This window comes from Python bivittatus, unplaced genomic scaffold, assembly GCF_059951505.1.
Source record: "Python bivittatus isolate LINGU-HERP-01145 unplaced genomic scaffold, Pbiv_v1 ctg000210_np1212, whole genome shotgun sequence".
Taxonomy (NCBI): domain Eukaryota; kingdom Metazoa; phylum Chordata; class Lepidosauria; order Squamata; family Pythonidae; genus Python; species Python bivittatus.
In genome coordinates this window covers 7,629,735-7,656,769 of record NW_028277053.1, presented here as the reverse complement: position 1 = coordinate 7,656,769, position 27,035 = coordinate 7,629,735, and the positions used below count along the sequence as shown (strand labels likewise).

Below are 27,035 nucleotides of genomic sequence, written 5' to 3'. Positions count from 1 at the left end.
ATACAAGGGTTGGCAGAAATGTCCCCTGGCTGGTCTTTCATGTGGTTGCTAGTGAAGATAGCTTCAAGCTGACATTTAGGTCAGGGAAGCCTAGATATACTTCTTGTAGATGAATTAAAATTTGGTTAGAATGGTATTTTTAACAAGTCTTTAATTTTGCAATCCTACAAGGTCCTTATGATTAAAGCTATAGCCCAAACATAATTGCTACCATATTTGGGTAACAGTAAGCAATAGGCTTAGCTCAAAATGTGCTCACAATTCTGATTGTGCAATGCTTTGGATTCAACAGCAAAAAGGGCTGTATAGCACCCAGGTGCACTCATGTAGCACCTTTCTGCAGCTCCTGCATTTGTGCTGTCTACAAAAGTTAGCTACAGGTATTCTTGACTTACGACCATTCATTTAGCAACCATTCAAAGTTACAACAGTGCCAAAAAAAGTGACTTACAACTAGTCCTTGCACTTATGACCATTGCAGTGTTCCTGTGGTCATGTGATCATGTGATCAAAATTGGCAACTGGCACATATTTATGATGGATGCAGTATCCTGGGGTCATGTGATCACCATTTGCGACCTTCCCAGGGGGCTTCTGCTAAGCAAAGTTAATGGGGGAAGCTGGATTTGCTTAACGACTGTGTGATTCACTTACCAACTGCAGCAAAAAAGGTCGTAAAATCAGGCACGACTCACTTAATGACTGCATTGCTTAGCGATGGAAGTTCCAGTCCCAATTGTGCTCATAAGTCGAGGACCACCTCTACTGTAAAACCAAATCAGAAAGAATCCAAACAAACTGCTGTATTCAAGGAAATATTGATGCAATGGAGAGAGATATTGTATTCCCCTCACTGCCATGGAAGAAGATCTAACAGGAGCTCTAACCCTGGCTTAATCATATCAGAGTGAGTTTTTCTGTAATATCATCCAGTGATTTCTATTTCCCACCTGTTAGTTCTTCCCAACTTTTTTACCTAACAACCTGGAGGTTCAGCTGGGTAGAATTTGCTCATCTTTGCTCAAACAGCTTTTGGTCATGCATGCCAAATCAATTTGTTTGTCTAGGCCAAGGAACTTCCCAGTTGCTGAGCAAGCTTTAAACAGCAGTATCATATAATCCACTGTGAAATTGTTTGTCCAAAACCTGCCACAAGGCATACTAGCAGTTGGAACTGAGGTCTTACATGCAACAAAATAAAGTGCAGCAGACAGACTGCTCAGCACAGCTTGAGCTGGCAAAATTGAAAAAACATTTTGGTGTGAAGCAAAGAAAAGAGAGATGGAGGTTGCTTTTGCAGTAGGCTGGGAGTAGGTCAAGGACAATGTTGTGGGTTTCTGTCCTCAGGCCAGCTCAAACAGAAAGTGTGGAAGAGCCCTTGATCACCAATGAAGCAATTGGCCCTTCCTCGGAGGAGACGATCCACATCAAGGCAATAGTACTCCTAAATCAATAAATCATCCACTCTATAAACTGAGGCCAAGGAAATAGTTGAGCAAATCTATAGTCATTCTACCTTGAACACGTTGGGAGGGGCAGTCAATTATAAAGATCCTCCTTCCTCACCGGAGACCTCTTTTCTCATCAGAGCCCAAATTAAAAGAGCAAGGACCCTCACCCTTACCTTGACCCAACCTGAAGGCACGCCCCTTTAGCATGCCACTTCAGCAGTGTCTTACCAGGACTGTTTGTCGCTCCCATTCCTAGAAAAAAGCGACTTGCAGCTAATATTCCCTGCCCTCCCTCAGAGAAAGTGATGATCTTAGTAAACGCTGACAGATCCTGCTGCCTTCTCCCTTCCTCACAGCAGCAACAGCCCCAGAGAACTAAATGAGCAAAATGCATCATAAGTGCTGTGACGTTGACTCTCCTGTAATCACCCCAGCCACAGAAATCCTGGAGGGCTGAATGTGGTTTTCAAACGTTATTATCTTCCTAAGTCACAAGAGCGGGACAGTCTGGGGAACAACTAGAAGGCCTTCAAGAAGTGAAGTGCAACAGAGCTCCTTCCAGCCTGGCTTCCTCAGGAGGGGACAGCAGTTTCATTGATAAAAATAGCAATCATATTTAGATTTTATAGTGAGACAGTTTTACAAGACAGCTATTTCTGTGTAACTAAAGCAAAGATATTATAATGTTTTTGCAGAAGAAATGTTTTGAGGAAAATGCATGAAATTTAGGGACCCTGTTGAGATTCTTTTTGTCTGCATCACTGTTTGGCATTTCACTACTTCGAAAAGCGAAGTGCTGTGTTAAACTAAGTTGCATAGATTCCCAAGGTGTCTCTTATCCAGTTCAATTATATAGTAGCTTATTAGTAGCATAGGCTAACTAATATATTAAATCACTAAAGCTAGGCTTGTAAGTAATTCTGAGTGCTTGTAGTGAAGACTAAACTCTGTCTATTAATAGAGTTCCTTTCTATGCCTGCATTTTTATTAAAGGTTTCTATTTTGGAAGTTGAGGGAAGATGTAGGCACAAAAAAATTAAAAGACATCCACTCACTTCTACAAGAAACTGCTCTGTTCTTTCCATTCTAACCCAACAAGGAAAAATAAAGCAGAAACAGCAGCGTCCACAGGATCCTGCTACTTTCATCAGGACGATGAAACCTCTGTTGTGCTGTTGCATTGCAAGCTCGGCCTCTTTTGGACAAGCATGCAATATTGCAACACACATAGAAAAAAAGTGAGCTTATGCTGCAGCCCTACAATGCTGGTGATGTCACTCTGACCTATGGGTGCCGCTGGGCAGAAATATCAGTACATGAAGAAATGAGGGTTAGAAGAGATCAAAATGGGCAATATAAGGTAATTATGAGGCTATAGTTTGAAGAGGATTGGAAGACCTTCTTTGTTGATGTTCCAAGAGTAGCAAAAAAATGTTACAATTTCAAAATTCTATTCCCACCAAACTCATCAGCAGCACAGACAGGAACATAGCAAGGTAGGGAAAGCGTGTGGAGCAGAGTTTCTGGAATTCTTTCCAACCCCTTTACCAGCATAGGAGGCATCTTGTATGTTCTTACATGTAATGAAATAACAGATTGCATCTGTGGAGGTGCGTGTTTGCTCTCTTCTTGGGTCTGTGGATATATGTGTGTGTGCATTGGGCAGCACAGGGTGGGCTGCCTATATCTGCTCTTGGTCATGTGACTGGAATATTAGGACTGTAACAGAGGAGAGGTAGGAGGCTGGGACATACCCACTTGAAAAGACCCTATGTGATGCAAGGCTAAGAACCAGACTTAGGCTGTTTTAAATACCAAACCAATATTTAAGGATACTTCTAGTGTTACCGAACCCTAATGGGCAAAAGCTTTCTAGAGACAGTCTTAGAGAATGAAGCTTATTTTAACCAGGTTGACTTAACATGGTCTCTGAGAACCAGTGGAGCCAGATCACTGGGAAAAAAGATAAATTTAGCCAAGCATTAAAAAAAATGATATCAAACTTTAGCATCAATGAAGACTAAGATTGTCTCTAAACAAAAGTACAGCATTTTAAATGCATCTTGGAACTTAATAAAATTAGACTGAATGCCTTCAAGGATGTCAAGTTTTGTAAAAGTACAGTGGTACCTCAGGATACGAACACCTCTACTAACGAACATTTTGGGTTACGACCAGGTCCGGCCGCAAAAATTTACCTCGATGTGCGAACTCCGCCTCGGGGTACGGCCATTTTTCCGCCCTGACACGTGGTCCGCGGCCATTTTCCCGCCCCTGACACGTGGTCCGCAGCTGTTTTCCCGCCACGCTGCGTGGCGCCCGGCCGTTTTCCCGCCGCACCGCGCCGCGCCCGGCCGTTTTCCCGCCGCGCTGCACCGCACCTGGCCATTTTCCCGCCCCTGACGCATGGTCCGCGGACACCAGAACAGATTAACGGTAATTACATTGAACCTTATGGGAAAATTTGCTTCGGGGTGCGATCAAATTCGGAGGGCGGAACGGATTAACCGGATTTACACTGAACCCTATGGGGAAATTTGCGTCGGGTTACGACCAACTCGGGATACGCCCAGAGTCACGGAACGGATTAAGTTCGTATCCCGAGGTACCACTGTACAAACTTGGTAGAGAAGCTGGGAGATGACCTTGGCTATGGAGACCTTGCAGGGATAGAATAGACTCCTTTCAAATGGAAAAATCTCAGAATAGCTGAGGAGCTACACTGAGCAACACTTGCCAGATGTAAAAAATGTTCTCCAAGATTGTGAGGCCTGGAACAGCACTCCAAGGTATTTATAAGCACACACTTGCTCAATAGCATTTCCATTAATTTGCCAGTTATGAATGTTATGATATTTTTTAGGCAAATACTAGGGCTTCAGTTTTCTGACAGTTTATTACTAGTTTTTTCTCTGAGTGGCCAAAGCTCTTGGTGTCCTTCTCATTCCCATCTGAGAGACAGACATGAGCATGACACTGTCTTCATATAAAATTTCTGGAACTACTTGGCCTGCTAATATTGAAATGTAGAAGAAACTCTATGTGTGTACAGTATGTGTGTGTGTGTACATTATGAGTTCAGACAGTGAGGGCCTGGATTAATAGGCTGATATGTAGAAATTAAAAAGAAAAGGTGCTACAATAGACCCTTGCCTCACCCACCTCTGAACAGTGACAGCTTCAGAGAGATGTCCAAGGGGAGCATCTGACTCTTACATTGGAACTGGAGCTGTTAGTGGGTGAATAGGACAGCCAGCACTGGAGCCACAAATCTTCGTACTCCCTTAGTAATTCTGAGGTGATAATCTCTTCCTGAGGCTTTCCAGGGTTTTAGCTGTGAAATGAGGTCCTTAACCTCAGACGTAGATGTGGGAGGCCAGTCAGAAGGAATATTTCAAGAGTAAGTCATATGTTGTCTAATGATTCTCTTATGAAAATATTCTGGAAATAGTTCTTCCAAAATGTTGTGGGTATTTGGTAGACTGAACCAAAACCTCCATCCTTAAGGAAGCCATAAGAACTAAGCCACTAGAACCAAGAGAGAGCCAATTTGGTGTAGCGGTTAAGGCAATGGCTAGAAACCAGGAGACCATGAGTTCTAGTCCTGCCTTAGGCATGGAGCCAGCTGGGTAACCTTGGGCTAGTCATACCCTCTCAGCCCCTTACTTTAACAAAATCAGTGTCAAACCAAGGTTTGGCTCGTATTAGAGACTATGACGGTCTTAATGGAGGAGCTTGAAGAGTCAGAATAAGAGACAGACAATTGATGAACACCTGCTTGGTGGAGTCTGCTAGGAAGAGTGGAGAGCGAAACTGAAGGAAGGAATCAAATTCAAGAGACCAAGCAGGTCTTCTGCCATTCTGGAGGACCATTCATTCTGAACATGTCCTTTTGTTGTAGAATCAAGAGGACAGTGGGCTTCTTCTAGAAACATGGTACATGCTTTAAGATTGAGTAGGCAAATTAAAGGGAAGTTATTGCTTTCAAGACAATTTCAGTACAAAAATGAGTTATTAAGTGAGCACAGGTGTGTGAAAGCAAGATATAATCTATCACACTAGCCCCTTGGGAACCCCAGAAAGTGGGTTCCATGTTGGAGTCTCCAGTTCCATTAAAATGTCAAAGTCATTGTCAACTGGGCCAGTCAAAAGCCTGCCATGTTACAATGCCTGTCTTCGGATTATCAGAGCTGGGAATAGTAAGCTCCCTCTTTGGGGGAGAGGCCAATTAAAATACATTTGTAAGGATATGTCTTTACCCCCAGTGTGTACATTCAGGTCACTGACACTGCTGTGACATCTGGATATAAATATAGTAAATTAGTGATATAGTTGTCAAGAAGGTCTCATAAATTGTTAATGTCACTGTGTCTATGAAGTGGAGGGAGGTAAATGTTAATAAACAGAATATTGTGAGGCCTAAATTGAAGGAGAAGGGGCACAGTAGTGTGCTGGAGCCAGCTCATACTGGCTCGCAAGAGCCGATCATTATATTTTCTGGAATTCTGAAAGCCGGTTGGGAGCAGAGCTGAGCCACCACACCTGGAGTGCCAACCAGCTGTTCAGCGGCTAGTGGCGCAGCATGGTGGCTGCAATGGAGCTGGCAATATCAGTGAGGCATTGGAATTTTATTTTATATTTTTCAAGAGCCAGTTGTTAAATATTTACCAGCACACCACTAGCCATGCTAGACACGGCCTAGTATAAACACAGAAATATTGAATTTAGTGGAAACCGTTTTACTCAACCTTCCTGAGGGTTTCCTGTGTTTTACACTGGGTAATGCTGAAAGGGTACAGGGAACAAATCCAGGTATAGATCCATATGTCCCAGGTCTCTTGGAAAAGGAGAACTTTAAAAATAGTAATATATGGCAGGAAAAAAACATCCAGGTTCTTCACTTTCCAGTCACTCATGTTCCAGGAGAGGTTGGAAATGAAATCATGACCATGGAGGAGTCAGCTAGCATCAGGGACCTCAATCGATGACCTGACTAAACATCAGGGGGAGATGGAACTAATTGAACGGAGGGAGGATCTGATGAATCAGCAGCTAAATTGTGGAGAGCAAATGTCATCCCTAATAATTGATTTGTTTTGCTGAGGCATCTTCAATTCATACAGGTGAAGGTGAAGCAGAGCTTTGCTTTAGACCAAGAGAAACCTGAAAAGTCATAGGCCCAACTGGGAAGCATCATCAATTCCTGAAAAGTTTTATATTCCCTTGGACTGTGTCCTGAGACAAATAGACAAACTTACATTATCATGATTACAAGGGAGCCCTTCTTTGAGCTCAGATGCTTCTACTAGAGTTACAACACAGGGCTATGGCACAAAATATGCTTAACCTGGGTCATTATCTGGCTGTGCACAATGAACTGGTGTTGGTTCACCAAATAACCTAATCAAGACTGCTAACAAAATTTAGCAGGTTGTGTGAATGCTAGATTTATAAGTGATCTCATTAAGCATATTGTGTGCATATAATCAGTGTCTAGAAAAGGTATGGAGGGAAGGATATCTGATCCCCAGTCAACAAAAAAGCAATCCTTTAAGTTCCCATTTATAAAACACTCACATCCCACAGAAAAGTAAACTGAGCCACATAACTTCAGAAGTGCAAAGTAGCATGGAAAAATCTGTGCAAATTATATTACTTTAAATCTAGTTTTCTACTCCAGCAATGACTATCCATACACAGGAAAGACCACCTAAGGCAAACAATAACAGGGGGCTAATTTGTAACCATGGTCCTTCAGGTGACATTCTCAAGTCTGAGTTTATACAACTGCAGACCACTGTTGTGAAACATTCCATAGCTGATCTTTCACAGAAGCCTCTTCTCATTCTACAGATGTTCCTAAAATGTAAGTCCCCCAATTTCTTCAGTTCCCATGACCAAAACTGGGTCCCAATCCTGGTATGGATTCAGCTCCGCAACAGGAGAACATGGATGAAATCTGTAAATGCATACAGGGCCAGATAAGGAACTGCTGCTATCCTTCAGGGCTTTCTCAGGGCATCTCAGACAAGAACACACACACAGAGTAAGTGAAGTGTCAGAAGAATTTTAAGTCTGGACCGGGCCAATGGCCCATCTTTTTAAAAATAAATAAATAAATAAATAAATAAATAAATATTTACACTGATACAAATAATAAAGTTCATACAAATAATCACAACTGCAAAGCTACTAAATTTCATTTAATTTAAAGTATTATCTGAAACATTAAATAAACAAGAACTAAGTAAAACAGTGACAACTAAAAATGAAGAGAAAGAAAGAAAAAGAAAAAAACACATTTCTACAATTTCAGATTATTAATAATGGTATAGCATACTATTCCATTTTTAAACAGTGAGTTAAACCTACCCCTTATGAAATCATTTTGTCATATCTGGCCTCTCCATTGATACAAAGGTATCTGAAAGGCTGATAGCTGATATACCACATTAGACCAAACTTTCAAATCTTTCCAAGAATAAAAAAATCATCTTTTTCACTAGCATCCAGGCATTAACATACCCAAAGCTCTTCACACATAGACAAGTTCTAAATTTTTAGGATATAATTTAACATCGTGAACCTTGCCTTCCTTTAGGAACCTGGACCAGTGTAGTATTAATCTCTAATCAATAAAGAACTATCTATGGATATACCCAAGTCATATGAACTAATCATCCTTCAACTGTTTTACATTTCTGTTACCTAGAAAAGGTGGCAGTCAACCTTTTTAAAACATCTGTTTGAAGAGTCCAGTTTAAGCGAAGGAGAATTCTTTTTGAAGGAAGCAAGTGTGTCTCTGACTGGGCAACCAACATTTCTGAAAGATTTATCCCATTTTAAAAGGCACCAGTCAGTTCATTGGATATTACTGCATTTTAGTAGAGCCTTTTGGAATGGGGCAGCTATAACAAATCTATATTATTATTATTATTGTTGTTGTTATTATTATCATTATTATTATTAGTAGTAGTAGTAGTAGTAGTAGTAGTATATAAACCTTTGTAAAATTCCAAAAATTAGGAAATAACCCCTTCAATGGCTCATCAAACACAACACACCCTCTACCCAGTGGGCACATAACTACATTGTTTTACCTATCCAGGAAGAAAGTCACCCGTATAGAACAAACCACCATCAATAACTTCAGCTTCAGCAATCAACCTGTAAATGCTCCTATGCAGACTCATACTATGCTGTGACAAAACAATGTCTACTCCTCCCTGGGAGCACGCCCCAAAATACAATGGGAGTTCAAGGACAAAAGCCATCACTCCTACTCCAGTTTCCTGCCTGACCCAACTCCATCCCACTCTCCAGTTTTGGCACCTGTGAATGCCTCTGGCTTTGCCACCTGGACTGTTTCCTCTAATGGACAATCATCATCTTTCTTTTCCACCATAAAACTCCTGTCCTGGAACATTGCAGGATGGCGCTCCAAATGACAAAGCATATCTGATTGTCAGTATTATCTGTTTTTGTTTCAATTGTTTCAGATGAGAAGCCAATAATTTACCAGATTTTTTTCTCTATTCCTATTACAGCAGTTTAATATCCTGAATGAATATTCAGTTTTCAAAGCATATAACTGATCAAGTTCCAGTTTACATTAACTGTGTAATAGTTTTCTAAGGTATAATTTTTAACGTATGTATTCATAGCTTCTTTTACTATTTTTTAACTTCATACAATGTATTTTTCTCATTTTTTCCTCCAAAAGGCATAAGCTATTGTCACATATAAATGCTTAAGTGCATCCTAGACTATCTTAACATTAGTCAATTCTTTGTTTATTTGAAAAGATATCTTTTTTTTTCCTAATCAGCATATTGACAATCATCTAGCAATCCAACTATTATTAGTTAGGTTTTGTTCCCCCTCAGAATTAATGGCACTGTGATCTGGGTACAGTCAGAAATTGGAATCTGTGCAATAGTACATTTATCTACTAAATTTATCATTAATCAGGATATTAAAGATAATCTAATCATTAGCATGTATTTTGTAGAGTATCTGTCCCCATATCTCCCCTAATTTAAATTTCTGGATAAAACCTTGAGGAATGATCCAAGAATGGGGACTTTTATTCCGACTCAAACACAGATCCTAAATTAAATGTCCTGTATAGACTAAGGTTCTGGCTTGCATAGATCCTGACACAATGCACTCTACATGGGGCTATCCTTGAAGAATATCCGGAAGCTACAGCTGGTTCAAAATACAGCTGCACGAGCAATTTTGGCTGCCCCAAAGATGGCACGTTACACCTTTGCTGTGTGAGGTGCATTGGGTGCCAGTTTGCTTCCGGGTCCAATTCAAGGTGTTGGTTATCACCTTTAAAGCCCTACATGGCATTGGACCAGGTTACCTGGGGACCATCTCACCCCCATCTCACCCCATGACCCTCCCCATGGTCAAGCAGAGGAGGTATGCTGCAGACCCCGTTGATGAAAGAATGTCGACTGGTGGGGCCCAGATGGAGACCCTTTGCTGCCGTGGCCCCTGCCCTATGGAACGCTCTTCCCCAGAGGTGAGGCAGGCCCAACTCTCCCGGAAAGCAGTCAAGACCTGGCTCTGCCAACTGCATGGGCGAGAAAAGGGGCAACCAACCCTGGGGGTGCCCAGCACCTTGAAGATGCTCCCGTATGTTAATATCTGTTCTACCACCAGCTTTTTGGAAGATATTATTATTTATGTCTGTTTTTGGTTTTATTGTATTTTATACTATTTTTATTGTATTTTAATTAATATTTATTATTGTAAACTGCTCAGAGTCACTTCCTCGTGAGATGTGCGGTGTCCAAAAATGAAATATAAATAAATAAAAATTAATTAATTAATTAATTAATTAAATTTCCCAACCATGATAATCTGATCCGCCTGTAGCCCAAAAAGACTTGCGAACCCATTATGTAAGCTGTCAAATTTGTCTTCAGTTGACCTATAAAGTTTTATTCAAGCCATCCAGTAATCACCATTTTTCATAATTAAAATAAAGTCCTGTAAATATCTACCAGACTCCATAACTTCTTGTTCAATTATAACATTGTGGGATTCCTTAATTAAGATCACTACTCCTATGGCAGATTTTGAATTTCTGGTTATATAAATATTCAGAAGTTCAAAATGTCTAAACTTCATCATAATCAGTACTGTACCTACTTATATAATAGAAATGTATTACAATAGATACTCAAAATATATAGAATTAAAAAAAATAAGTTATGATTATGGCTAAAGCCATAGGTGTAACTGAAAAACTATCTACTTACTATAAATAAATACATAAAAGAAAAAAGGGGAAAAAAGCTAAAAGGAAGAAAGAGGAGGAGGGGGAGGAGGAGAAGGGGGGAATAGAGCAGGAAGGCGGCGTTTCTCCTCCAGCATAAGATATGGGCATGAATAAATACATCATCTCCACATCATAGAAGCATTTCATAGTTGACTGTTGTGATATCAACCCTTTGTTTAAAATAATGAAGTGCTACCTCAGGATTACTCTTGAAAGCAGATCTTGAAATAGCATCAGCTTGTTGTCCTCATGCCACAAATATTTGCAGCTCTGGCTGCTTAGAGTATTCTGTCTCAGAGCTCTGGAAAAATTAATCAGCCACCAGATTGGGATTTTGGACAGAACTCTGCTTGAAGCATACAAACTGCAGCATCAATGAGATCCATTGGATTTAAAGGGAAAATGCTCTCGAAAGCTTATTTCTAAAGCAACTGCTAGTGATCGTTTACCTTCCAGGTAAGGAAAATTGAGAACACAGATTTTTTTTTTTCATGCTTGTTGACCTTGGATCTGATCCATCTCTACTTGACAGGCAACCAGTTCATTATTTTTAGCTCTGTTGGCTCTTCCAGGACTTTTATCAGCTTCTCATACATCTAATTCTTAATTTGTTGCTCTTTAAAAATTATTAATTAAATCATCGTTTATATTTCCAAGTTCCTGATTTTAGCAGTATTTTCAGCAAGAAAATGTGATTGCTTCTCAAATTTGGAAATGTCCCTTGCTGAAAGTGTCTGAATGAATTTTGGAATTAAAAACACTCTCTTTATCTCTCCTATTGGAACTGGGGTTTCAGCTAAAGATACCACCTGATATGAGGGTGGGTAAATAATTCTTAGTCAAAGACAACCCCCGCCCCCCACAGCTCTATGGTATGAGACTGAAAGTAACGATGTAAAACAGCTAAAAGATTTCACCAAAGAGCAAATAAATTATGCTTTCCTTTCCAACAGGTTTTTAACAAGGAAAAAACAGTTGGAATAGGAACATGGAATGATGAAATTGCCAACGGAAAGTTTTTCAGGAACAGTAACTGGAACTGCAGAACATCTGCATTTGTGCAAATAATTGATTTAGGCAATTGCAAGAAACAAAAATTTCAAAAGCAATCAACTTAATATTGTAAGGCTGCATTGGGGATGATTTCTGTGATACAGCAAGCATGATTTGCAAAACAGAACTTTACTAGGTCTCAGCCCACCAAGCTGTCTGTCAAAGCTTGGTGCACAACCTTGAGATTAAGGGAAAAGGTCTTCGCAAAGTGAAGCTGCAGCTTTCTCAGCCACACAGATATGTGACTATGCAACCAGTTCTATTGTGATACTGTACAGGGAAACACTGTGGTGATTAATGGTAAGAAAGCATAACATACAGTTTTCAACTACTTGTAAAAAAAAATGGTTCACCCAATGAATTGAACAGCTGCAGTATTAGCACTGGCAAGAATTGTGGCCTTCAGACAAAAAAGATGGTGAAGCACTAAAGATACCTTCCTCCAGTCATGGCTGACCAGTTGATCTGATGCACCGTTCCCCAGCTTTATATACTGCCCATCAGAAAGATCTGATTGTGGATCTACCAGCATCCAAGTTTGTGAGTGAAGTGAAAAAGAGTCAACAACTAAGTCTTACATAATCTTATATTTTGTTGATAAAGTCATCTGGATGACTTTAAGACGAGAAATGTTGAAAAAGGATTGGCGAACTTTGTGAAGAATTAAAAATGCAGCTTCAATTCTTTCTGGGTCCAAGAGATGGATGCAGTTACTGCTCTGCAATGGCCATCCGATCCTTGTTGGGAGCACTCGTTGTCACCTTGCCAGGTAGCTGTCTCAGTGCCAACTATTATCATTTGGTGAGATTGTGATGGTTTATTCACCAGTGGAGAGAACCTGCAACGCGACATGGAAGAAGAAGAGAACACTGCATTGCATAATGGTTGCATAGGGAAAGAATGATGAAGCACTGTTGGAGCGCTCTAAACCAGCGGTGTCAAACTCAAATAGAAACGGGGACCACTAAACTATAGGTAAGGATCCCTGTGAGATGCGTATTGACTTAGGAAACCACACGTTTATATATCCTTTTTTATTAATACAACAACACATTAAAATCAGATAGGAACTAAATATAACTAATACATTAAAAAGAAGCATTATTATTATTATTATGAATTTGATTTGTTTTCAATATTTATGTGTATTTATAAATATATTTGTGTGTATGCAGTATGTGTGTATATACACACACACATACATATCTGAGCTTCCTCTTGGCCTACTGGCTGATTATTGCACAAACCACTTCCTCACTTCTTACTTCCATTTACCACCTCTCTGCAATGTTCCCTCTAATTTCTGACATTCCATGTTTGGGAAAAAAAAGTTTTGTGTGGCTTTTTCAATCCAAGTACAAATTTGTGTGCCACAATACAAGAATACAAATAAATTGCAAATACAGGTAGTCCCCAGTTTAAGAACAAGTTCCATTCCCAAGGTCTGTCCTTAAGTCTAATTTGCATGTAAGCCGGAACAGTATTATTGTATAATACTGTATAAGTAATACTGTGTAATGAACTCAGACCATTGTGCATTTAATTTGAATTTTGCTATAGCAGGCTCCATTCTTAACCATCCATAAACTGGGCGTTCTTAACCCAGGGACTACCCATACATGTAACAGAACTTTCTTCCTTGGATCACTCTTAAGACAAAGAGAGATTCTTGACCACCATGATGTTTTTCTGATTCTACTACCTCGGGAGACCATGAATCATGACGTCTTTTTCAAATCTGGTGTTTCTCTGTGCCGGGAACGCCAGTTCTGAAAGGGGAGTTTCGCCGTCAATACAATAGGCCTTTTGAGCATATGCGGTAATAGGCCGTTTTTCCCAACTTTCTTCCTTGGATCACTCTTCAGGCTAGGAGAGACATATTAAAATATTTACGTACTTCTTAGTTAAAGTATAGAAAGTAGAACAGTATGTCACATACACACTTGAAAGTTGTGCCTTCAAGTCATTTTGGATTCTTGGCAACTGCCCCTGCACTCTTCTCGGCAGCATTTTTCAGATCTAGTTCCTCCGGGGGGTGCAACTGGCCCAAGGTCCCCAGCTGGCTTCGTCCCCAAGGCAGGACTAGAACTCACCGCCTTCTGATTTCGAGCCTGGCCTCTTACTCACTACACCAAACCAGATCCACATATGTAGGCTACAGATTATAATATAAACTCACCAATAACTGCAATCAATATTTTGTAAGCATTTAAAATTCTTGCTGTCTTTCCTCGGAATTTGATATTGAAAGAAAAAAGAAGAAAAAAAAGAAAAAAGCATTATACAAACAACATTTAGATCACCCCCTCTCTCATTTTTTCCTCCTTCTCTAAAATGCATTCCAAACTGCATTTTAATCTGGCTGGGGCCACACTGGGAGAGTTGCAGTTGTGGGCCACGCGTTTGACACCTCCGGTCTAAACTATCACTATGGTTAAAGGCGTAAGACCCAGAAGGCACTGTACTGAGCATGGTTTAAAAGATTTAGCAGCAGAATGAAAAGGTAGCCAGAGTGGTAACAGTTGTCAGCTCTTACCCTAGATTTCTAGTGAATTTTAAACTGCTTGACGTTCTTAACTAGTTGTGTTTGGTGAAGAGACCTTTCTCAAAGAGGAGAGAGAAAAAGGATTTTGTGAATTGTTGAAAAGTTCATAAATTAATTAAAGCATGATAAATGAATAACTTGCCATCTAATAAAATGACGGATACAGTATTAATAAACAATCACAATGCACTTGACTAAATTGATTAATAAAAGGTAAATTAGAAATTAATCAGAGCAAAATAAATGGAAAAAGGCACATTAATTCAAATTGGAATTAATATATTTATATTATATTCCGATTTTCCGGAATATACCAGAAAATGTATATTCAGTTCTAATATAGACTACCCCAGTCATACTTTAGCTTTCTAAATATTAAGTATAAATGTAAGACCAATGCCAGTTAATATACAGAAAGGCAACATCTCCTTCAAAATGAGCTTGGGGAATTCCTATTTCTGTCCTTGCACTCTCTTGGTGGCAACACCATGGGACCGCTTTGCCATTGCCTTTTTCTGTGCCATTTTCCCAACTTCCCAGTCCACCCTACAGCCCTGGGACTTCCTGGAAGTTTCCCCCCATGAGCTAATCAGGCCCAACCTTTCTGAGCTCAGACAAGAGGGATCCAGTGCTGATCAAGCCCCACATAGCTGGCCAAGCCCAAGAAGCAAGAACCACAGGGGCTTCAGAAAGGAATTGCTAATGCTAGTCTGGGGTAAAACATAATCTTGAAAACTGTAAGAGGATATTCCCAGCTGAGTTACCTCTTCTCACCTAAACTGCACTCCTTTTCATTGAAATAGGCTACAATAACAGCATCTTGTAACCCTGACTGTGCTGTACTTTTCCCTCCCTCTGTACCCCAGTATTTCATTAGCAACTGTCTATCCCAGCATTCTCCAAGTTGGGTACCTTCCAGGTAGAAACACAGTTATATTGGTTAAGAAATTCTGTGAGCTGAAGTTCATGTGTCTCAAAAATGCCATAGGGTGGCAATGTCTGGCCTATTCTTAATTTGTAGACCCTGTCCAGCCTATAGATGATCATTCTGTAGGTGTAGTATTGAAGCATGCTGGCCTGGAGAAGTGGAAGTCTTCTGCACAGACTAACCCAGATGTATGTGGCAGATATGCTTCTAAATTCGTAAAGCCTCATTCCATGTTGGTCATGCTGTGTCCACATAGCATCTCTTCCTACTGCTCAGTTGCCTTGCTTGTTTCACCAACACCTTTTGACAACCTCATTGCTAGTTGTAGAAATCAGTCCAGTTCTGGCAATCAAAACATATCCAGGAACCCAGCATTTTCTCTGACCTCCTTAGCATTCAGCTTATCAGTTATTCAGTGAAACTATCCACCTGTCCAGAGAAATTGTTTTATTCTGGAGTTTCCATCATTATCATGACTTGAAGTTATCTGGCCAGCTTCAAGGTCCTCAGGAGTCTTACCTCACTGAAGCATTCACACCTTAATTATTACAACGTGAAAACATAATATGAACAAGGAGAAAAATCAGATCACAGCAAAACTGTGGTTAATAACACACAAAATACTGTATGCAGCTTTGTCAAAGTCTCATTAGGAAGAGAATTTGTCACTTTCCTCTCTTTGTCACTCCCTCTTTCTCATATGCACACTTTTTCTATTATTTGTACATAAGCTACTTCAGACTAAAATTCTATCACAAAATTCAGCAATTCTGAGCAGTATATACTGTAATAAAACCTTAATACTGTGTGTATGGGATTTGTCTGTCTCACAGGGCTGTCTAAGAGATTCCAAATATGACATATTTTGAGTCTGAAATGCTTGCTGTAGGCCCCAAACATTTCAAGACTTTATCTATCTTTGGAACAATTTTTTTTCCCAAGCTTGAGATTAAGCAAGGCCATTTCAAGTGACTTCATATTCTCAAGTCCTGTGATTGGCCTGCTGCTTTATCAGCTGTGATTCTCTTGGTTTTAATTCTCTTTTTCAGAATAGCTAGTAAAATAGCAGGGACCAGTTCCGTCAGCAGGCTCAGAGGTGGATGCTGCTATGGCTGACCCCAAATCTCTGACTCACCTGGGTCAGGCAAGGGGCTGCATCTTCATTCACAGGTGATTTTGGATTGCCAACCCAATTTCAGAACTTTTTTGAAAAATTGCTGTGGGAATCTTAGTTCATAGGTAATGTGGTGTGTGATGCTGAGCTTTGCATTATGGGAGGGTGGTTTTTTTTGGTAGGTGCAAAGCCATTAGATTATTTGTCATGTTAAGTTTTAATACTTGCACTTCGTATAAGCTGTGACTTATGGCTAAACATACTCAGTAACTTAGTTTTTAGTTCCCTGATCATCCAGGAGCAATTTCCAATTTCTCTGAATCCTCTTTAACATGTGGTGCTCAGAACTCTTCATAAGATTCAAGCCAGGGAGTGAAAGTGGAATGATGACCTCCTGTGATTTGTAAACTATTCTTCTGTAGATGCAACCTAAAATTGTATTTGGGTTTTTGCAGCCACATCACACTGCCGATACATATTTACTTTGTAATCAACTATTCCAAGATGTTTTTCAGAAATACTATTAGTGTCATATTCCCTCATTGTATACAAATGTATTTAATACTTGTTTTCTAAGTACATGGCACTCCTTTCTTAAACTTTATTCTATTATATTTAGCCCATTTCTCTAACATCAAAATCCTTTTGAAGGTTAATTCTGGCTTCCAGAGTATCAGCTATCACACCCAATTTTGTTTCATGTTAAGCAGTCCCCTCCGCTCCACTTCTTCATCCAGATTATTCATAAAAATATTGAAGAATAGAGCTGAATAAAGAACTTGGCCTTGTGGTGCTCCACTCCAGATCTCATTTCATTCTGATGAGAACTCTCTTTGTGCATGATTTTTGAGCCAACGTTCTCACAATATAATAAGGAAGTTGCCTTTCAAAAAATGAGATAAATTTAGTCTGTCAAAATTTGTTTCTGACAAATACATGGTAGCTTCTGGTAATAGCTGCATTCTTTTCAAGATACTTACAGATTGATCTTTCTAAGATCTGCTCCAGAACCTTTTCAGGTATACAAGTCAAGCTCATGGGTGTCTAATTGCTGATCTTCCCTTTTCTCCTTTTGAAGACAGAGACAACATTTACTGTCCTCCAGACATCTGACACTTGACCAGTTCTCCACGGTGTCTCAAAGATTCATAAAGGTTCAGCCAGACCGTCAGACAGTTCCTTCAGCATCCTAGGATGCAATTCATCTGGGCTGGAAGAGTTTTCCTATCAGATTGTTGTGGGGGGAGGGGGGTGCCCAAGTAATGTAACTTTAAAATGGGTAGAGTTGGGTTAGGTTCATGCGCTGTCTGTGAAGACAGGTACCCATTTTTCCTCCTCTACCTTCCTGGTGGGATTGGTTTCCAATTCAGGATTCAGGTAAATACAGACAGGTGCAAATATATGCATTTACGCTACATCCCTTAATACACAGAGACAAAAATATTATTTTCTGATACCTTTCCTGATACAGCATTTGAAAACTCTGACATAATGTTTGGCAGACAAAGTCTGGAGCCTAGAGGCACGAAACAGGGAGCCCAAACCTTAAGTTTGTAAGAAAACAGCATCCTAACCCTATGATTCTGATCTTTAAGCCTGGTACTTTCCTCCTTTAGCCAGAAAATCTGAGAAGGACATGACATCTTCAGTGAGAACTGGGACAATCAGAAGAAGATGAGGTGTGGTTCTCATTCTCTATTCTACAACATCTCTGCATGTAAGACCAAAGAAGGGCGGTAGAGCGTTGTCTGTGCCCAAATCAACAGGGTGATAATTTATAAATCCAGCACTGTATAGAACAGGCCCCTTCATGGATCACTGCCTTGTCGTGGTGAAGGGGCTTGCGTAACTCAGTGAAGCCATGAGCTATACCGTGCAGGGCCACCCAAGACGGACAGGTCATGACAGAGAGTTCTGACAAAATGTGGTCCACTGGAGAAGGAAATGGCAACCCACTCCAGTATCCTTGCCAAGAAAACCCCATGGACAATGTCAAAAGGCTAAAAGATAAGACGCCGGAAGATGAGCCCCTCAGGTCGGAAGGTGTCCAATATGCTACTGGGGAAGAGCGGAGGGCAATTCCAAGTAGCTCCAGAAAGAGCGAAGCGGCTGGGCCAAAGCCCAAAGGACGTTCAGCTGTGGATGTATCTGGAAGCAAAAAGAAGGTCCGATGCTGTAAAGAACAATATTGTATAGGTACCTGGAATGTAAGATCTATGAACCAAGGCAAGCTGGATGTGGTCAAACATGAGATGACAAGATTGAACATCGACATCTTGGGAATCAGCGAATTGAAATGGACAGGAATGGGTGAATTTAATTCAGGTGACCATTATATCTACTACTGTGGGCAAGAAACCCTTAGAAGAAATGGAGTTGCGCTCATAGTCAATAAGAGAGTGGGAAAGGCAGTAATGGGGTACAACCTCAAAAACGACAGAATGATCTCAGTGCGTATCCAAGGCAAACCATTCAATATCACAGTCATCCAAGTCTATGCCCCAACCACTGATGCTGAAGAAGCTGAAGTTGACCGCTTCTATGAAGACCTACAACACCTTCTAGAACTAGCACCAAAAAAAGATGTCCTTTTCATCATAGGGGATTGGAATGTTAAAGTAGGAAGTCAAGGAGTAATCGGAATAACAGGCAAGTTTGGCCTTGGAGTATAAAATGAAGCAGGGCAAAGCCTAATAGAGTTCTGTCAAGAGAACAAGCTAGTCATAGCAAACACTCTTTTCCAACAACACAAGAGACGACTCTACACATGGACATCACCAGATGGTCAATACCGAAACCAGATTGATTATATACTTTGCAGCCAAAGATGGAGAAGCTCTATACAGACAGCAAAAACAAGACCAGGAGCTGACTGTGGCTCAGATCATGAGCTTCTTACTGCAAAATTTAGGCTTAAATTGAAGAATGTAGGGAAAACCACTAGACCACTCAGGTATGACTTAGATCATATTCCTTGTGAGTACACAGTGAAGGTGATGAATAGATTTAGAGGATTAGATTTGGTAGACAGAGCGCCTGAAGAACTATGGACGGAGGTCCGTAACATTGTACAGGAGGCAGCAACTAAAACCATCCCAAAGAAAAAGAAATGCAAGAAAGCAAAATGGCTGTCTGATGAGGCTTTACAAATAGCTGTGGAAAGAAGGAATGCGAAAAGCAAGTGATGAAAGGGAAAGATATAAGCAACTGAATGCAGATTTCCAGAGAATAGCAAGGAGAGATAAGAAGGCCTTCTTAAATGAACAATACAAAGAAATTGAGGAAAACAATAGAATGGGGAAGACTAGAGATCTCTACAAGAAAATTGGAGATATGAAAGGAACGTTTAATGCAAAGATGGGCATGATAAAGGACAAAAAAGGCAGGGACCTAACAGAAGCAGAAGAGATTAAGAAGAGGTGGCAAGAATACACAGAAGAACTATACAAGAAAGATCTTAATGTCCCTGATGTCCATGCTGGTGTGGTCACTGACCTTGAGCCAGACATCCTGGAGAGTGAAGTCAAGTGGGCCTTAGGAAGCATTGCTAACAACAAAGCTAGTGGAGATGACAGTATTCCAACTGAGTTATTTAAAATACTAAAAGATGATGCTGTTAAAGTGCTGCACTCAATATGCCAGCAAGTTTGGAAAAAGCAACAGTGGCCACGGGATTGGAAAAGGTCAGTTTACGTTCCAATTCCAAAGAAGGGCAATGCCAAAGAATGCTCAAACTATCGCACAATTGCACTCATTTCACATGCTAGCAAGGTTATGCTCAAAATCCTACAAGCTAGGCTTCAGCAATACATGAACCGAGAACTACCAGATGTACAAGCTGGGTTTCAAAGAGGCAGAGGAACTAGAGATCAAATCGCCAACATTCGCTGGATCATGGAGAAAGCACGCGAGTTCCAGAAAAATATCTACTTCTGCTTCATTGACTATGCAAAGGCCTTTGATTGTGTGGATCACAACAAACTGTGGCAAATTCTTAAAGAGATGGGAGTACCAGACCACCTTACCTGTCTCCTGAGAAATCTGTATGCGGGCCAAGAAGCAACAGTTAGAACCGGTCATGGAACAACCAATTGGTTCAAAATAGGGAAAGGTGTACGACAAGGCTGTATACCGTCACCCTGCTTATTTAACCTATATGCAGAGTACATCATGAGAAATGCCAGGCTGGAAGAATCACAAGCCGGAATTAAGATTGCAGGGAGAATCATCAACAACCTCAGATATGCGGACGATACCACCCTAATGGCAGAAAGTGAAGAAGAACTAAAGAGCCTCTTGATGAGGGTGAAAGAGGAGAGTGCAAAAGCTGGCTTGAAACTCAACATTAAAAAAACTAAGATCATGGCATCTGGACCCATCAATTCCTGGCAAATAGAAGGGGTAGAAATGGAAGCAGTAACAGACTTCATTTATTTCGGCTCCAAGATCACTGCAGACGGAGACTGCAGCCATGAAATTAAAAGACGCTTGCTCCTTGGGAGGAAAGCTATGGCAAGCCTAGATAGCATATTAAAAAGCAGAGACGTCACCTTGCCGACAAAGATCCGCATAGTCAAAGCTATGGTTTTTCCAGTAGTAATGTATGGCTGTGAGAGCTGGACCATAAAGAAGGCTGAGCGCCGAAGAATTGATGCCTTTGAACTGTGGTGCTGGAGAAGACTCTTGAGAGTCCCCTGGACTGCTAGGAGGTCAAACCAGTCAATCTTAAAGGAAATCAACCCTGATTGCTCATTGGAAGGATCGATAATGAAGCTCAAGCTCAGATACTTTGGTCACCTAATGCGAAGAGAGATCTCTTTGGAGAAGACCCTGATGCTGGGAAAGATTGAAGGCAAAAGGAGAAGAGGACGGCAGAGGATGAGATGGTTAGATAGCATCACTGAAGCAATGAGCATGAAACTGAGCAAACTCAGGGAGGCAGTGAAGGACAGGAAGGCCTGGCGCAATATGGTTCATGGGGTCACGAAGAGTCGGACACGACTTAACGACTAAACAACAACATAGAACAGGCATAAGTTTTACAAAGAGTCTGCCCTGAATTTGCTCTGGGTCCCTCACTTTGGAGAAACTAATCTCAGGGAAAGCCTTCCGAGTGGCAGTGCAACAGCTTCATACACTTCCTAAGCAAGCTGTCTAGACCACTGTTTCTCAACCTTAGCCATTTTAAGTTGTGTGGACTTCAGCTCCCAGAATTCCCCAGCAAGGATGCTGGCTGGAGAATTCTGAGAGTTGAAGTCCACACATCTTAAAATGGCCAAGATTGAGAAACACTGCTCTAGACTAACTTCATTCTCATTGTGAGGCAATTAAGGGAACACTTGAGATGAATACTATTGCTGTTCTCCTTCCTATGACGTTTTCTTTATGTATTTTAATTGATTGTATTACTTTGAGTATTTCTATAGAAAGATAAGTATCTTGTTTCTGCAAAGCACAGGAGGGGGTCAGGGCTTCACTCTACTGACAGAACATTTCATTCACCCATTTCAGAATCAGTCAGCAAGAGGAAACAATAGCCCAGTGGTGGGGATGGGCATCTTCTTCAAAGGGGGTGTGAAGCATTCCTGAGGAAGAGGGAGAGGGGAACTTTTCTTATATTTCTCTTCCTTGGAAATGTTTCTGAATTTGAGAGATATACCAAGAAAATACACTATTTCTAAAGAAGGGAGAAATGTCATCTACCTTAACCAACAACAACAACCTGTGGGATTTGGATGATGAAAGTTGTGCCAGATCTGATGTTATTTATATTAGTGAGCAGGCTGTTTTGACAATTACACACTACTTTCCACATGAGTGCTCCCAATCATGCAAAGGTAGTGGATATGTTAGCTGGAGGGAAACAGTTAGTGAAAAGATAGTTACGACCACACTAGAAGCAGTAACTTGGGTAAAACATCTGGACCCTCCACTAGATATGGGCAGTGACTAAGAAATTACTGAACCCTTCCTTTTCCTACCAGAAGGGGGTTGTCTGGAAGGGCATAGATGTGTAAGTTGTGATGCATTTATTCAAGCTGATGAGTCAAGGATAAACAGAAGCTTGTAACTTAGGAGTAGTGCATTACCTAGCTGGAGAACAGCAACATTTGCCATATATGCTGTACAGCCAGACTTTCCAAACCAGTTTACTCGTTATATTTTCTCTATTAATTTGTCATAATTTTTGGAAAGTTAGACCAATTAATAATGTTTCAAGAAAAAAATGAAAGTTAATACCAGTACAATATTTGTCTCTGCCAAGCAAAAGATAATTCAATTAGTGTTGCTTTCTAACATGTATTAACTAATTTTTAAAAATTATCCCATTATAAAATTTAGATTTCATCACTAGGATGTGCTGTGTCATCAGGCTTACAAAGTCTTACAAAATGTTCATTGATAAAGCGTAAAGGCATATTTTATGGAGTTTTAAAAAATTATACAGAAGTTCATAGAGGGAGAAATTGAGGGGAACAAGTTGTGTAGAGTGATACGTGTGTTGTTTCTTTCTAAAACCAACCCCAAGTCTCACCTTCCTTTGTTGAAGGCGATCTAAAAGAAGGGCAATAGCTCCTAGTCTTGGAAATGCATGTTGTTTTCATGCAAGGAAAGTTACTTTGCTTTGTAGAATGCTGCTGTGTTCATTAGTGTAGACCAGTGTTTCTCAACCTTGGGAAACTCCCCAGCCAGAATTCTGGGAGTTGAAATCCATACATCTTAAAGTTCCCAAGGTTGAGAAACAATGGTGTAGATTGTTGGGCTAAACATGCTTGATCTTTACAGTCGCTTTGACATGAAGCACATTATGGCCACACATCAGTCCCAATGTATCCCTAGATGGTTTAAGATAAATTAGAATAGAAGCCACATGCGCATGATGGTATGGAGAGCTCTTATCACCGAGCACCTCTGTGCATCACCAACCTTGTTGTTTCTGCACCTGCCATTCACAGTACTGGAGCTTATCAGGTCTGGTGTGCGTTCCAGGTGCTGGCAATATCCACCTCCTTCAGTTGGTCAGTGGTGCCCTCCCTGCATCAGGCAGCCAACTGTGGAGGATAGAGCTGCCAGTGAGGGTATTCTATTGATATCTGGAGCAGCTATGATAGAATTCACACCTATCTGTCCTTCACAGGAAATGTTCGGAATACCTAACGGACCACCTCTCCTATTATGAGGTCTGGTTCTCTTGCCTGGAAGAGAAGGCCTTCTCTGTGTTGTTCCCAGACTGTAGAAATCATTCTCTTGGCAGCTGTGTTTGCCCCCCTTTTCTTTCACTATTTAGAAAATCTGTAAAAATGCATCTATTTTCTCAGGGTGTTGATTATTAAATAATTATATTGTTCTTTTCTTTAGCCAGCTCATCTTTAAGTCTCAGGAGCTGGACAGAGACTTCCAGATCTTGAAGACTCTCATAAACCTTCTGTTAGTCCAAAATCCAGCTGGACAGATATTCCCTGGGTCTGGCTACTATGAACTTAAGACCCCACTATATCATCAGCTGTCTTATTCAAGGCAGGTTTTGGTCCTGACTTTGAAAGTCGTAGATGATTTGGGATGGGATTATCAATAGAAACATCTCCATGATGTCCTTTGGTCAACTTCAGAGTCCATCCTCCAGGTGTTCTGGCAAAGTGAAGCTTTCTTAGTTGTGGTGAGTCATGCCTAGCAATCTATTATCATAACTTTCGGGCATTGTCTTAAAACATTTTTGCCCCTGGGATTAGTACAATTTTGTACTCGGTTTCATTTAAGTTTCTGTGCAATATTGGAATCGTGGATTTTACATATGTAGCATGAAGGATATGACCCCTACTCCCCTAAGCTCACTCACTGTGCCATTCTTGGTCTGTTGATGACGACTCTAGGGATGATTATTAGAACAATTATCTCTGAGTTTTCCTTTGGGATCCAGAGGGTGGGACTGGGATTCAGTTGAGCGAGCCATTCCTTCTCACAACATTTAGAAACCCTTGGAGGATGACCATTATCTTTGCTTGCTAGCTCACCTTCCCATCAGATGACATGATGGGGAGAACAAAACACCTTCAGTGTATTGTATCACACAATGAGCTGTTCTTCATTCACAACAAAAGCAGGCAGGGTGATCCAAACTCCCTCCCCCTGAACTTTCCTCATCCTCCCTTTCCTATCTCTTCCAGATGGATTCAGTCTAGCTTGAGAAAAGCATCTCCCACATATAATGGCATCCTACATAATTTGGTGAGTCAGTAGTTTAAGTATGGACTTAACAGGCTTTCCTGCCAGATTTCAGCTGAACGCTGGAAACAGCCCAGCTGAAAACAGAGCAGGCCCCTTCCCATGATGAGAAACACATGTCTTTGTGCAGTTGCTGAAACAAACCTTCTGATTACTATTTTTACTCTCATTCTTTCTTTCTATAATACTTTTCTACTCTGGAGCAGCATTAAATAATTTCTTAATTTAAACCATATTCTAGATTTTTAAGACAGCAGCAAAGCTTCCCACTTCTTGTCATCTCCAGAATCCACATCCAAGCTTTGGAACATAATGAGATATGCTAAGGAGATGCATCTGGGCACAACCAAAAGGCTTTGCATTACTCATTGATGGCATTCTTTGGGCACATAGAAAACCATTTCTTTATTGATGGCATCTCTTCTCTGACAACTCAAGGCAGGATACACATGGGTCTCCCCACATTTTCTTCCATAACAAACTAGTGAAATACACTGCACTGAGAGAAAGGGACTGGCCCAAAATCAACCAGATTGGAATTTGACATCTCTGGTTCCAATCAACACTTTAACAATTATATACTGTATATTTTGTAGGAAATACCATTTTCCTTCTGCATGTAATATTGTCCAGATAGATCTATTTGGCCATTCAGTCAAACTTCATATATTGTAAGAAAGATGGCAAAATCCAGTCAAAAAAGGTAAGCGTTCATATCCCCTGCCTTGATATAAATATTAGCTCAGCTAAAAACATTGCAATGGCTTTGATCAGATGCATTTACTTGGAAGGCAAACATTTTCACAGCTGAAATAAAATGGGCACAGTAACTGTTTGATAAACTCTGGGGAGGTGGAAGAATTTAGTGAGGATCTGAAGACAGATTCAGGAAATAGAAACAAGACAGGAAGGAAGATATGAAGGAAGAGGACAAACAAATATCTCCGAACTGCAGAGCAAAACTCACTGTGAACTGAGATTAGCAAAGGATGCTAAGAATAACCAAAAGGGCTTCTTCAGATATGCTCCAAACACAAAGAAAATAATCAGTATACCAGCTGCTCAGTGAAAAAGGTAAAACGCTAATAAGAGACAAAAAAAAAGCAGAACTAAACTATTTGGATCCAATTTTGTCCATTAAAAAAACGTTGTGTCCCAGGAAATTGTGAAAGGCAGGACAGGGAGCAGCGGTATCTGCAGTAGGTGTCACAAAAGCCAAGTTGGCAACCGTGACTATGTTACTGAAGCCTCACTCTTTACGTCACAGGTAAGGAATGTGTCAAATTCTGGGCACTGTCACATCCTAGTTAGGATAGACACAGTACGAGAATGGAATCAGACCAGCAATAAAGCTTTATTAATTTAGTCAAGCAAAACTAGCTCCACACACACACACATTCATGCATGCAGTCTCACCTGGACCCGCTCAGCCAGGCTCGGCCAAGGCACTGGCTGGGGGCAGCAGTCTGGGCATTGAAGCCACTTGATTGCTCCCTTTTCAAAGACTTCTGGAACACCATCAGGGTAGGAGCCACGTGGATCTCTGCTTTTGCCTGGCGTATAACTGCATCACATTAAGAAGGATTCAGAGAAACTGGAACAGGTTCAGAAAAGGACAGTGTGAGACTAGGCTGAAGCTGCCATAACCTAAAGATGAAGCAGACACGTAAGCAGAGAGGACAAAAGCCAGGAAACTTATCTATGGGATCCCTTCGTGGAGGTAGATAAGAAGGAAGCAAGTCGTTAAGGAAAAAAACAAAGGACCTAAACCAGAAAAAAAGTTGGGCCTGAGCATATGGAAACCCCAATCTCATCAACAACTGCCAGACTTGTGAATCAACAAAGCAAGGACTTTGGGGGATAAAAGGGGTCCCAAAGCCCGCCCACTCTGAGTCATCTGAGTAGTCTGAGCTGAGTCATCTGAGTCACCTTTGGATCCAGACTTGGCGGCTTCCGTCCCTCTAGCTAGTGCCTGGCAGCCTAGTTGGGAAGGACATGGGTAAGTGTGGAAGAGCGTGTGTGTGTGTGTGTATGAGAAAGAGCAAATGTACCTTGCAACCAGTAAAGTTTTGCTGTTACTTTAAATTCACTGGGTCTTCGTGTATTACAAAGAACCTCTTGTGCCTCAGTGTTCGGTTGGAAGTGATTTGTGTGTATCCCTATTATTTCCCACCCGGCTGTTGACCAGGGCTGTGTGTCTGTCTGCTCCAGCCGCACCTATCTGAAAAACCCAGGTAGAAAGCAAGGGGGCTGACAAGATCCGCATGCCTCAACAGGCTGTGAGTGAGTGTGTGAGTGAGTGACCATAAGCCGAACCTGGGAGCAGCGTGTGTAACAACAGCAAAGATGGTCAGGAGTCTAACCATGACAGTGCCAAAATGATGAAACATGCAATGTGATGTCCTAACACAAACTCTGAACCTTTG

The 27,035-nt window shown here is 40.8% G+C and overlaps 1 protein-coding gene across 11 annotated transcripts in view; it reads left to right on the top strand.

Moving 5' to 3' along the window:
* Positions 1-12,631: 12,631 nt before the first annotated feature.
* VSTM4 (V-set and transmembrane domain containing 4) overlaps positions 12,632-27,035 on the top strand; it is an 89,177-nt gene continuing 74,773 nt past the window's right edge. For 5 of the 11 annotated variants that reach the window (XR_015795893.1, XR_015795894.1, XR_015795892.1 and 2 more), the window contains exon 1: positions 26,029-26,608. Coding sequence is in view for 1 of the 11 variants with exons in the window: in XM_088139400.1 (XP_087995526.1) it covers positions 26,605-26,608 (4 nt within the window). In the remaining 10 variants the exon portion in view is untranslated. Of the gene's footprint in view, positions 12,775-16,155; positions 16,443-26,007; positions 26,609-27,035 lie in introns of those variants that run through there. The other 6 variants (XM_088139398.1, XM_088139399.1, XM_088139403.1 and 3 more) reach the window with 6 other exon arrangements.